Here is a 14,676-nt window from a genome sequence, read left to right on the forward strand (position 1 = left end):
TTTTGGTTCCTATTTCTCTGCCTCCTGAATCCCATGTCTTTTTTTATCTTTCATTTCCATCTTTCCTCTTTGTCTGTTCAATATATCTGACTCACGCAGCTAATACATTTCTGTTAACAATGTGACAAGGGAAAGCTCTGTCTTCCTTGCAACACAACGCTCATTTAATCTCTGTCCTAATGTCCCTTTCTTTCCAACGTTCCCCTTCCTCTCTACCATCCTCTCCTGCTATTGGGTAGAATTTCTCTTTGTCTCTGCCCTGACTCTATTCCCTTCTATCCTGAACTATCTTTCATTCCGATCTCTTTCTGAATGCAGCTCAGGCTAACATCTATTCCTACTCTGTTTCATTAATTTTGTTTCCAGATGACCTGAAGCCTGTTCCAGATGATGGCCAAGAATACAGACCAGCATAATTATACTGAGCTTTGCAATGTTTGTGTATTGGCTCCATCAATGCTTGAATTTAAAAAAAAAAAAAAGTCAAGTGCATGTAATTCCATATCTATTACAACATGTTTCTAAATGTATAAGTTTGACTAGCTCTATATCCTATGGGTGCTAAAGCCCCTGTACAGGATTTGTGGAGTTATTTAATAAACAATAAAAAGGTAAGTCAGAATCTGGAGTTCACATGTTTAAAAACGTTTATAAAATGAGGGCAGACATTGCTTAAATGTGTAAGTGTGGGTAAATGTGGAGTTCTCTGCCCCCCCTTTAAGTACACAACTGACCTGAATAACTAGGGAAGGTTACAACCAGCTGGATAGTCATGGGATACAGGCAGACAGTCTGGGGTGGAGATGCAAGGGGTAGTTACTGAGCCTGCCCTGCTATTGATTTGCAGCTTTTATGGATTTTTTACTGTTCTCCTCTCCCAGCAAGGCTGCCTGCCTGCCTGCCAGCGCATGGCTGGGATAGGCAACCAGCTTCATTCACTGCACTGCAGTGCCTGCTCACCCACCCATAATACCCCCCCCTACCATTCCAGGCCAAATTACATCAACTGGTTAAGCTTAATCTGCTTGAAGTTTCATACCATATGCATAGTACACATAATCTTTGCATAAAATGTAATTTCTGATTCTTCACCATTTTAATGTAAACTTTTACATTTATGTCGCTGCGATGGTCTGAAGTGGACACATGAAAAGGGTTCTCCAAACTTTCCATGTCCTCCTACATTTGGTAACTTTTAACGTCATCACAAGCCACTTTACTCTGCACTGAAATAAACCTAGACATCTTTGACAACCAAGAAAACCTTCACACTGATTTCAACAGCATTAACTATCACTAAAAATACCTACATGCATGTCTATTTTTCTACAGGAAACTAAACCAGATAAAAACTGCATTTAAAAATATCTTATAATAATTTTAATTACTGGGCCGTAAGAATAATCTGCACAACCCCACACTTCGTCTAGGCATGCATGGGGAGGGGTCACAATCCACGTTCGATGCTCCACGACGCACGTTGTTGAAGCTGAAGAGAGGGGTATTCTGCACTGATTCAGAGGCTGGAGTTACTTGAATGGCAGGAATTTTAAATCTGACCATGATCACTGGTAACAAAAGGAACCACAGGGCAATACCCCTAACAGAATGCAAATTCAGGTGAATCTCAATTTCCAAAACAAGTGCCTTCAGCAAATTGTAACATTTATTTTTTTATTTGTATACTTGAATTTACTTCTCAAAGCAAAAACTAAAAATATATGCGAATACATACTGCAGTATCTGAATGCAGATCCTCACATAAACAAACATTTTGAATGAAAAGTATTGAGACAAATGTAGACACATTACAACTTTTTGCCACCAATGTCAATGAAACTTTTGTGCTCAAGAAAATAGCTGCACTGGAACCTTTTGCCTGACTGGGAAAGAAAACCTGCACATTCACTTGGCAGCCATAGCACACAAGTACAGCAGTAGCAAGCTGAGCTTTAACTGAAACATGTACTGCCCTGTGATTCCTAAGCAAAGGAATATAGCTGGCATTTAAATCTTACCTTGCGAATCCCTGTGAGCTCCAACAGATTCTTGCGCTGCCATGAATACCTCATCCCTTGACTGGTCCGCCATGTGCCATGGTGCAAAACCTGCAAACCAACCAACGCAAATACAGAACATCAATCCATGACACCAACACATTTTCACCATCACTTGCAGCCATGTGAAGCAACCTTCTCAAGATCTGTGTACCTTAAATATTTGTGGGTTATCTTGACTATACAGCACTTAATGAGAGCATGAATAATGAATGAGCAAGCCTTAACTTGTGTATTATCCCTGCATTTGCATATAAGACAGTAAAAATAAAAAAAAACTACAACAGCCAGTGTCCTGACCAAAATTCAAAGGATGCAATTGCCCAATACAAGCCTACTGCATTACATCATTCTGTTCAGGAAAAAAAAACCTTCAGACTGCAGTCCATTCTGCTTATCTCACACGTATTCAGAACTCAGACTAATAAAGGTCACACTGTGCAGGCACAGAATTTTTTTGTATGCAAGATTACATTAACCCATCAAAAAAGTTTCTCTGAATTCAAGCAGTCTTCATATGCAACAAGCTTTGGTCATCAGAGAACTCTGCACATTATTAAAAGAAAAATCCTTCTTGCTGCAGGTAACCAAACCCCAATTTCTTGTTTGTCTACCCACAGCCTAGTCAGTACAGCAACTGAGTTATCATGGCTCATTAGGTATAACGGCAAATCTTGTCATACCAAAAATGTACAAAACATTTTTCAACATCTACAGCCTGCTCAAAAAATTAATATCATGATACTGTGTCAACTGTGCATTTCAGATACCCTCAAATTTTGCTTCAACAGCTGTAACCCATTCAAAATTTACGGATTTTATCTTGCGACACCTGGCATTTTCGGTTCTATCCCATCCAAAATATTACGTTCACTCTTTTCAAAGAACAATTTCATTATTTTCTTCTTCCTTTGGAATTTCAATTTTAACATGGATCGTCCTGTAGGAGCCAGCCCCCCCCCCGGATGTGAAGATTTTTCTACTGGGAGGGGGGGTATGATTAAAAAATGCTGAATTCTAAATCCCATAGGGAAACATTAAATGAATAACAAATTTTAACAGAAAAGTCTTTTGTTACTCATATTTCTGTAGTCACTAAACCACATTTGTAGTCATTCACACATGGGGTGGGGGGTAGTTTAACTAACCCTCACACATTCTGACATTAAAAAGGCTACACATGAATTATCCTACACTGTACTCCATGTGTGGGTATTCTGCCAGGTCAATTTTGTACACCAGTTTGTGGACGTCCAACTGCGGGCTGTTCAACAGTGGATGTTATTTAAGAATTTATAAACACTTACTGGTGAATAACCCAACAGAAAGACGTGGCAATTTTTTTTGTAAACCATATGTTAACAGTCGCAAAAGTTCACATAACCCATGGAGAATTTCATAATCCCATCTTCCGCCAGACCACTACCAGAAAAAACTTCACTTGTGTTCTTGTCCTACAACTCCCAACTTACAAAATATGCAGGAATACTAAGACTCGACCCCAATACGAAACTGCCAACACTTCCCAACATGTAAAACAACTGCAAATATGCGATCATGGAGTTAGTCGTGAGAACCCAACAGATATTCTGCCAAGAAATTTCCCAACCTATAAGAATGTAAACTGCTGCTCACAGTGGCCATACTGTCTAACGCATAAACTGTCTTTGCTTGCTTGAATGCTGTAATCCTGCATTCAAAACCCAATAAACGCATGTATGTCTGTATTGCGCACGTTTCTTCCATTGGTGGTGTTCTGTGTGACAGGCTGATCCCCGTCAAAGACCTACCAAAACTTAAAAAGTGGCCAAGGCTCAACAAAGGGTTGTAAAGCCATAATATGAAATTAATTAGCATTTACAAAAGCCCCATTTCCTGTACTACTTATCCTCCAATCTACACCATCTTAAGGTTGTTACATTTTCAGCCTTAATATTATGTCGCGTATTTCCTTCCACATCGCTCAACACACTGAGCTGACCATTCAGCTCCACAGAATGCCATCATATTCTGGTAATCACACGTTTCCGTTCTACTCCAAGGCATGTTTTCGTTTATTAACACTTAGACAACATCATGAATAACGGACTATGCAGTAACTGTATGCAGCATCCCCAGTGCTGAATTTATTGCAACCACTTTACATTTGCTACTACAAAAATTAAAAATTTATATACATCAGCCATCAGCATCCATAAAATTTGTCCAAATTTCCAGAGGTTGACATCTTAATTTGCATAAACTCCCACTTTCTTTTCGCATGAAGCAGACAAATTGTTACAAATTATTAATAAAAATTACTTCTACAAGTAGTTACCAAAATATGTACACAGTTCAAACCACTCCCTAAAAATGTAGATGACAAAGGACAGTTTTAGAAAATCCAAATAATCACACTGTAAATCGATTCTGTACCAGTGAAGATGACAACCCTGGCTCGACTGCTAAATCACCAGTTTCATTAATCCAATACAATTAGCAAACATGTATTGCAGGCCCATATATTTCCTTATATAGTTAGGAGCCACCTCAAAAAAAACTAGAAACCAGAATAAATAAAATACTTGGGATGAAAAATGTGTTATGTAATGAAAAACAACAGCCAGGTCATATCTAGCTTAGGTAGACAAGGCATCCCTACTAGGTTACTGAGAATACAAAGACCAGAATGACAAAATGTAAAATGAAGGGGAATGGGGATGGTTGGTTAGAGCAATGGTTCACAACAGGGGCCATGCCATATTTCGGAGGGAACACAGGCAAAAGTCTGAGAAATGGGGGGCCATGGAAACTGTTCCATGAGCCACAAAAATTTCACTTCTACAATTAAAAATATAAAAAAAAATTCCAAATGGTCAGTAAATATAACTCAATATCCTTGTTTTCCTATACCTTATTTAGAAGGGACAGAACCTACTGTACTTAAACCACTACCTCAGATCTGGGAATTCCAAGCGCAGGAGTGGGCAAAACCCTAACGAACTGGTTAACTGGAAAAAAAAATATATATATTTTCCTTTTCAGCAAATTTCAGATATTCTTCAGTTCAGTACTCAGTGTCCTATTACTGTGGCACTTCTCTACTTTGCAGGTACGTTTCAAACTCCATCTACTATTTTTCAACCAAGCATTACATTTCATAATAACCTGAACTTTCATTAAAAATATATTACCTTTGAACAGAATTTCCATACCTTCCCTCTACAAAAGCAAAATTTTGTGAATTACAGCAGTTTTGTATTTATTTTAAGCTGAATAGCTTCTGAAGTAATTTTTATTAATACTAACCTTGTACATTTTTCACATCTTTAAAAAAATTCTTAAATAGGGCAGTCATAAATTTTCCAATTAATTAACATTTCTTATATTACAAACAAATGTGTTATAAATAAAAGTGCAGTTGATAAAGTACATATTATATTACATTATAAACAATGAGGGGTGGGGGGCAGAGAAGTGAATGAAACTTGGAAGTGGGCCACAAGCTTTAAAAAAAAAAAAAAGAGGTTGAGACCACTGGATTACCTTACCGCCGTCTTTGAGCCGATTGTCTAGATAGTGGGAACCTCAACGTCTCACAACCCTATGGGCCTCCAGGGCCTGTTACAGGGATAGCTTTACTTTGCTTTTACCACTGGATTAGGGGTACGGAAAGAGAAAGGAACTCAGATGCTGGCACGCCTTGCTCTGGCAGTTAAGGCTCCTTTCTCACTCACCATCCACGTCAGTTCATGGTGAGGTGGCACATTAAACTACAATGAGGCAATTTCCCATTCCATGAACTGCTGATTTCTCTCCTTTATCATCTGCGGTGAGGACAACGTACATTTGTGGCCGAAGTATCAAAGAACTTACCCCTTTCTAACAAGCGCTGATGGAAGAAAGATGATCAGAAAAGGTGCAGGAAGAAACAAGGAAAGATGGATACAAAATGAGCAGAGAAATGGAGGAAATCCCAGTAATTCTCCATGACCACCTAGCACCCACAATTTGGACAGGCCTACCACATTGAAAGACACGAAAAAACGTGGTGATATCCCTGGAATTTGATGATTCAACATGCCATGAAGATGTGGGTGTGGACTTATAGCTCCACCATTCCCAGCATGAGCACCACTTGCATATGAGTTATTAGCTTCATGCTCCCGAAACTTTACTCCTGGAGAAACAGACCCTAGCGCTCTCTGCACACGCAGCCACGGAAAGATATCTTGTCTCTACCGGGATGTAAACACCTGCCTGAAAATCTGTGTCTGACTCCCAAAATTCATATCACACTGGGTTACAAGAATGTGCAGTCTGGAAGGTGAGAACCCACAAACCAGATTACACAGCATTACAACCCAGAAAGACCTCAAAGTGCATCTTCACTGCCATAAAACCTCAAATCTTAGTGTTATTTACAACAAAGATGAAGAACAGTTACTGCCAAGAATGTATATACACCTGGTTGTTACCGAAGCCATGTTGAAATATATTTCACCCCTAGAAACTGTGTATACAGGCCAAACAATTTAAAATACATTAAGAACCTCAAAATAACAAATCACATTATTTTATTTTGTTTCACAACTGTCACTTAACACTTCCATGAAAGAAATCCCAACAAGGTAGCAGCAGGAAGCGCTCCCAAAAACAAAACACAAAGTCAACAGAATACACACATAGGTCATTAGCTATCACATTCACACAGAAAAATTGAGATAAATTATATTTAATCATTCTTGGCAGACACAAAGTCCATAAATTCAAATGGCATCTTTTTTAAAGGACAGAATTAAGGAAACCCCCCCCCCAAGTTAACTTACTTTCCAGCACTGCATTCCACCCGCACTGATTACCCCAAAAATACTACTTCCATACTCTGCTAACTACCAAGATCAGAATGAAGTTCCAAACTTAAAAATCAGATCAAAGGCATCATGTTTGCCTAGTTAGGGCCATCATATGCCTTGGGGGGGTGGGGGCAGTGCAAAGTATGGAGCAAAGGTAAAAATGTTAAGGCCTGAACAAATTGGGGGGGGGGGGCTTTGCTCCAATTCACTAGATTCCACAGGAAGCATCCTGGGACTTAACCGAAGGCCCTGCAGCGAAGCCAGTGCTTATAAGGCCTGAGGCATGACATGGCCATACATTATAATGTGGACTGTACATTTAGCTGGCATCCTCTCAAGGATATCACTATTATCTAATTCCTTCCTCCCAGGGCATTTAAAAATTGTCCAAACCATGGGCAGTGCTGACAAAATGCCCACGCTTCATATCTACTGATTAACTTTCGTGTTAGAGTAATTGCATTCTTACAGCATCTGCAACAAATGATTCTAAACACAGTCTGAATGTCCTGCTAAAACAAACAAGGTTATCTAATACATTAAGTACTTCTCAATGTTTCAACATAAAATAAGAACACATGACAGACATTTTACGTCATGAAGACAAAGTCAACGACTCTGGCCCTAAGCTACGGAGATTGTTCAGTTCTTGCACTTTGGAAGTTCATGATCTTAAGCTAAATGCAGAATATTCAGTTCTTGCACCTTGAAGTTCATAATCACAAGCTAAACGTAGAAATAAGACTCATCCTGGTGGAATCTAATGGTTGACTTTCTCATTACAACATTCAACTTCTTCAGATAGAACTGCAGAGTGGACCGCTTGATTCCAAATCTCAGAGATGCTTCGCTCACAGTCATGCCTTGTTTCAGGACTGCTTCCAACGCACGAGTCACATTTTGCACAGAATATTTACGAAACATGACGTCGCCTGCGAGCGAACGGAGCAAGCTATCAACAGTGGCATCTGTCAGATCTGCGGCTTCAAGTTGGGCTGGGGGAGGCTCTGACACCAAGGGGGCTTCAAATGGGAGGGGAGGGGGGACGTGTCGCTGGATCAGCGAATACAGCTGACCCAGGCACCCTGGAAGGAAAGAAACCTACTGTCAGCGGCAGCAGGTTTATCCATTCACCAATCAATCTCTTATTCGACATTACACTGAGTCTGTAAATTGGATTAAGCATTCAACCAACCAATTCTAACAAATATAAATCACCCACCATCCTGTGTGGCATGACACAAAGATGGCAAATTGTAAGCAGTGGCCAAAAATAAAACAAGCAGCTTTTTGCAAAGCTAATTCGACCTTAAAAGTCACACACATAACAGCAAATGACAGCTATGACCAGACCATATGAGCAAGCACTGTCACGACTTTGTTATTACAAAATTACAGTACCTCATGCTAAGTAAAATACCACAATGCCAAGCACTGAACAGGTGTTCAAAAGACCCTTTTCATAGTATGTTCAACCTCAGAACTCTTTGTCGATTTCTCACTTTCTGCTTTGTCTAATTTAGAAAAGAAATTAACTTCAGAAATGTAACCCTAAATTTGTTACTTTGTGTATGTACGTAGGTAAGTGCCGTAGTTACAAATGGATATAGAACAAATAAATGAGTACTGATTTGAAAAATGCTTCTATTTCTCAACATAATCTCCCTGTACACTGAGGCGAGGCACTTGTCCCATCTTTCCACAAGCCGCTGAAAACAAGCAGCATAAAATTCTTTGGGCTGCTGTCAGAACCAGGCTTTCACTTCCCTTTCTACAGCTACATCATCAGGAAAATGTTTAGCCAAATGATGATGCAGGATGTTTCCACTGCATTGATGCACACTTCGTCTCGGGCTCGTAATAAACCCAAGACTCACCACCTGTGACAATTCGGATGTCCATCATCATGATAGCGATTGAGATGCTGTAATGCCAGATCCATTCTTTGCATTTTGTGTTATGGGGTCAGCATGAGCTGCACGTATCGTGCAGACTTTGTGAAAACCTAACCTGTCATGCATTATGAGATAGGCCATGCTGTGTGAACAACCAACAGCAGTGTCTATAGTTACCCTTCTGTATGCTCGGATTAAGTCATCAACCCAATGCACATTTGCCTCTGTGACAATCTCCGTGGCTCCAAGCGCCTTCCATTTATTCGGCCCTCTTAAAGTCACAGCCTGGTCCCAACAGCAGCACAAAGAATTTTATGCTGCTGGTTTTCAGCGGCTTGTGAAGATGGGACAAGTGCCTCAATGTACAGGGAGATTATGTTGAGAAATAAAAGCATTTTTCAAATCAGTTCTCTTATTTAAGTTCTACATCCATTTTTAACTTACTGACTTACCCCATACTTTGTTAAACATAACAGGATCTTTTGAACAAAAAAATAAGGTGCCAGCATTCATAGTTTTCAAATTACAGTAACTTAGTGTCTTTGTTCCTAGCTAAAAAGACCATCTACCGCACTTTCAGAATTGTCTAGCATAACTTTCGAATATTATTAAGGAAATTTATCCGAGTAATCTGACAAATTATGGTCAGAACATCAAAGTCATGTCAGCACCCCTAATTTAAGCACCCATAACACTCAAGTTGTATATCGTGCTTTGAATCTCTCCAACCACCTATAGGTAACGTAAAAAAAATCGTCACCTAGCAGTTTAGCAAATTCCTCTGCCTTTTCTCGCAACTCTGACATGCTCACGTCCACGTTTTCTTTCATTTTCATATTATACCATTGAAGCAACTCAAATTCAACTTCGTAACTCACTGCCGCTCTCTGCAGCCTCTTACTGCTCAACATGTTCTTCTCAAAGGCGCTTTTCACACATTCTCGTCCTTTCCAAATAGTTGACACAGTGGAGGATGACAATCCAACTTCCCTTGAAACTTCAGCCATACTTTTCCCGCTCTCGATCATGCAGATTATTCTTGTCTTCTACGGAGAATGACTTTCTTTTCCTTTCAGGGACTGACGGCATGATGTGGACTGTAATGACGGACACTCACTGAAGCTTCGGTACTTACAAATTCATCAAGTGTTGAACAAGAAATGGGGATATTTTACCTAACCTCTGAATCTAGTTTCCCACTAACTGCAAAGGTCACCAATGACCTTACATGAAACCTCAAAAACATATCTAGTCAAGGGACCTCCAACTTCTTACTCAACAGCAGCCAGAATATTGTGAGAAAAATGATATGGCTCAGCATAAGATGGTAGATTTTTATGTATGCAGAGCCTTCTGCCAAATGATTCCGCGTGGAAGTCCGGTAGACTCAACATTTTCTGCCTTGATCGTCAGGGAAGATGACAAAAGCAGTAGGTTCCTCTGCAAGGTTACTACCTATCATATTATATGGCATCACAACACGGTGGCATGCGGTAGCATAGTTGAGGCACTATGCTATACAACCTTGAAGGTCACGGGATCAAATCTCGACACGGTGGGTTTTTTTAAATTTACCTAAACCTTCCAGCCGTATTATGGCCCTGTGGTCGACTCAGCCTAACAGAAATGAGTATCAGATATCTTCCTGGGAATTAAAGGGCGGACAGCGCGTAAGGCTGGCAAACTTACCGTCATCTGTGAGCAGACTGTCTAGAAAATATGGGAGCCTCAGCGTCTCACAACCCTATGGGCCTTCATGGCCTGTTAAAAGGTCTGGTCTGCTTTGCTTTACTCGCTTTTACTATGTATCACAACACTGTTGTTTTCAGCGTTAACAGCAATGACAGCACCATCGTCAATATACCGGGTAGCTCAAGTAACATATTATTTAAGACTACTGTGCATGTACTTTTGAAGCTAGTCTTATTCAAATTCATGTGCCAAAATCATGTTTCTTGTAAATTAGTCAAAGAAAGTACACATTTCAATGCAATAGTGCATTCCCTGTTAATGTAACTGCAAGTACTCCATTGGAGTAAAAAGCGAAACCAACCCTTAATATTCTGGCTTGACCACCATCAAAGGACTTGTGGAGGAAAACAGACCTAAGACTACCTCGTCCTGTATGCTGGTACCCATCTGTTAAAGCAGCCACGCCTCAACCATCATGTAGAAAGTATTACTGCCATCAGGAAAAAGTCTAGACCTCAAAGAGTCAGTGTGTGGGCCACTCACAAGGAACAGTAAGAGACGGTTTTCTTGGTGCCCTCACTGTGAAGGTGCTTAGCATTTGGAAGGTTGCTTCTAAGAGCTACCACACAAACCTCCACTTCTCATCTGATTTCCTGAGTCTCATATTTTGCGCTAAATACAGGGTCATCCAAAACGAATGTTAGAATTATTAAAAACCTATCATTCAAAGTTGTTAAACATACTGAAATGATTAAAGTTTTAAAATGCAGCAAAAGAACACAAAAGTTTTCGATGTGGTCAGTTGATAGTGTGTAGCGAGCGACACTGAGATCCTTTTGTCGGTAGACTGATCAAGAGAAGGTTAGCCATCAGACTTCCTGAGCCCTGTTACTTTTACCTACCAGTGTGAGCCAGTGTCAGGCAAGATGTGGACTGTGCAACAGAAGGCTGAGTTTGTTGTACGGAATGCAGAATTGAAATCGGTTGCAACAGTGCAAAGTGGCGAAGTTTATATGCAGGAGAGGCACCAGATGATACGGCTGTGAATCATCAGATGAAACAGTTCGAAGAAAAGGAAAATGTTGGGAAACAGAAATCTTCAGGTTGACCACGAACACAGAAGAGAATGTGGAGCACATTAGCACTCTGTATGAAGCCAGTCCATCCACTGATCAGAGTTAAGAACTAAGAATTCCAAAAAAGATTAAAAATGTCATTCACAACCATTATGCCTTTATTCTTACAAGACTTATTTCAATTTTGCATACCACAAAAGACTCAGCCTTCTCCTGCAGTTCACATCTCGCCTGATACTAACTTGCACTTGGAAGTAAAACTAGCAGAGCTTGGGAAGTTGCCAGCCTTGTGTACGAATTATATAGACTGGTTACTTCAAAACCATCTCAATGTCGGGAGCTACCTACTATCAACTGAGTGTATCAAAATTAAAATTTGAACAGTTTTTAAGCGAGTTTCTTATAATTCCGGCATTCTTTTTTTATGACCCTGTATATATTTGTTACGTGTAAGAGCAGTACATATCTTTCATTTTCTTCTGATTAAAACTTCAGCAAATTAAAATATTAACCCAAGATGAACACTTACAAACATTACATCAGGGTAGGGTACACACAGACTTAGATCCAATCATGAATGGGTTAAGCCACTATGTACTACTGCAGACATCAGACAACAGTCAACCCATCAGGAAAAAAATGCCAATAATAGCATTTAATTTAATTTCCATTATCATCATTTTGATCAAAATATCTAATATCCAATCATTTCTATTTCCATTAGTGTGTTAGCCTAGAATTTACCTAAACAAACATGCATCACACCCCAAAACCACCATTCCATATATTTCTGCCACAACCAAATTCAATTAAGCTTCTCAGGTGCTCAAACATGTTCAAATGTACCTACAACTTTTATATTTAAATTAATCATCCAATTGGACACTTGATTACTGGCTCTTAAGATGACAGCCTGTAGCCTATTTCAACATGAAGTACTGCCTCCATATTTAAATGGGAAGTACTCACAACTCTAGCCAGAAACAGGCTGTACAATCCTCAGGAACACTGGTAAGTTTCTGCCAGGCTAAAGTGCCACATTCACAGAAACAAAAGCCTTAAGTCACCTTACATGAGACCTGCATTCTTCTTTTTCCTGCAGTCTTGCTATTCTTCCAAAAGGTCCTAGTTTCATGACAATTCTATATATTTGGAACACACTGCAGTAACAGCACTTAAAGAAGCCATGTTATTATGCCCAACTCGGGCATGTCATTTTTGGCCTGGAGGAACTGGTGCATGGCGAGGATAAGGTTGAGTCTTGCTATTTATTCTTCCAAAAGCACCAAGTTTCATGACAATTCATGTACTCTACATATTTGGAACACTCTGTAGTAACCACACTTAAAGAAGTCATGTTATCACGCCCAACTCAGGCATGTCATTTTTGGCCTGGAGGAGCTGGTGCATGGCAAGGATAAGGTTGAGTCTTTGCTATTTATTCTTCAAAAAGCACCAAGTTTCATGACAATTCATGTACTCTACATATTTGGAACACTCTGTAGTAACCACACTTAAAGAAATCATGTTATCACGCCCAACTCAGGCATGTCATTTTTGGCCTGGAGGAGCTGGTGCATGGCAAGGATAAGGTTGAGTCTTTGCTATTTATTCTTCAAAAAGCACCAAGTTTCATGACAATTCATGTACTCTACATATTTGGAACACTCTGTAGTAACCACACTTAAAGAAATCATGTTATCACGCCCAACTCAGGCATGTCATTTTTGGCCTGGAGGAGCTGGTGCATGGCAAGGATAAGGTTGAGTCTTTGCTATTTATTCTTCAAAAAGCACCAAGTTTCATGACAATTCATGTACTCTACATATTTGGAACACTCTGTAGTAACCACACTTAAAGAAATCATGTTATCACGCCCAACTCGGGCAAGTCATTTTTGGCCTGAAGGAGCCGGTGCATGGCGAGGATAAGGTTGAGTCTTGCTATTTATTCTTCCAAAAGGATAAAGTTTCATGTCAATTCACCTACTCAACATATTTGGAACACTCTGTAGTAAGCACACTTAAGGAAGCCATGTTAATACACCCAACTCGGGTACGTCATTTTGGCCTGGAGAAACTGGTATGTGGTGAGGACGAGACTAAGCATCAGATGTGTTCCATCAACTCCATGTACAGACCAGTTCCAGGCTAATGTGAACATGGTTAATATAGTAATCCAGAGAACTTCTTGAATAACAGCTTCTGCTCCACGAAGTTCATAATCACAGCCTGGATGCTCTCTCTCATGAACAAGTTCAGTGTTCAACATGACACATCCCATGCTTGGCACATTACCTTAACAGCAGCAAATGGCTGCTCTGCAAGACAGAATAAAATCATTCTTTCCTTTTGAATTTTAAATATTTGGGCAACTTTTTGTTACCTTTCTTTAAGAAGCCATATTAATACACCCAACTCAGTAATGTATTTTTGGCCTGTTGTCCCGCAGAGTTTTGGGTGCACATGATTTCTGAGGAAACCTACCGTCTCCATCTTCTGTCTGTTCGGCAACTGTCTTATTATTTGCAAGTAACAATCTAGCTAGCTGTTCAAGGGACTACAGGAAATGAGGGTAAAGAAAGTCACCCTGCTCAAGTCAATGGAAAGGAACAGATAAAGAAGTCTTCATTGATTAATCGCCACGGGCACAAAACTGTGAAAAATAACAGATCTTTTCTGTGATCCTGCTGTTTTCAGGGGAAAACCAAAGTGTGAAAATGGTCTCCCTTTCCTTATGACCCATTAACATCTTCCTTGTTACCAGACTATAAAACAAAGCTCATTTCTAAACCTACACAATTAACCCTGAAGAAAGAGTCATTATATACCTTTGAAATGTTAGTAACCACTCACAAAACTAGTCACAACCCAGACCACCGCAACTTGACAACCCATGCCATGAAAACAGCTAAAATATGCAACAAATGAAGTATGAAAAATTGCATATAATGCTTTAGAAAAGTGCAGGCCCATGAGAAAGACTTTGCAGTTGTTTGTGAAATCTGGAAGGTGAAAGTATGCAGATACTTAAAATTTCCAGATTAGCTAGTCCATTATAAAAATCAGTACATCAACCATTATAGAAACACATCAGGCCACGCCATAGCTCAAGTGGTTAG

General features: G+C 39.8%; 1 protein-coding gene across 50 annotated transcripts in view; it reads right to left on the minus strand.

Annotated features, from left to right (window-relative positions):
- Positions 1-14,676, minus strand: part of LOC111862456 (longitudinals lacking protein) — a 595,591-nt gene that overhangs the window by 572,760 nt on the left and 8,155 nt on the right. For all 50 annotated transcript variants that reach the window (XM_023847881.2, XM_023847889.2, XM_023847905.2 and 47 more), the window contains exon 4: positions 2,019-2,108. In XM_023847881.2, the coding sequence (XP_023703649.1) occupies positions 2,019-2,108 (90 nt within the window). The remainder of the gene's footprint in view (positions 1-2,018; positions 2,109-14,676) is intronic.

The sequence above is a fragment of the Cryptotermes secundus genome, unplaced genomic scaffold (assembly GCF_002891405.2).
Source record: "Cryptotermes secundus unplaced genomic scaffold, Csec_1.0 scaffold816, whole genome shotgun sequence".
Lineage (NCBI taxonomy): Eukaryota > Metazoa > Arthropoda > Insecta > Blattodea > Kalotermitidae > Cryptotermes > Cryptotermes secundus.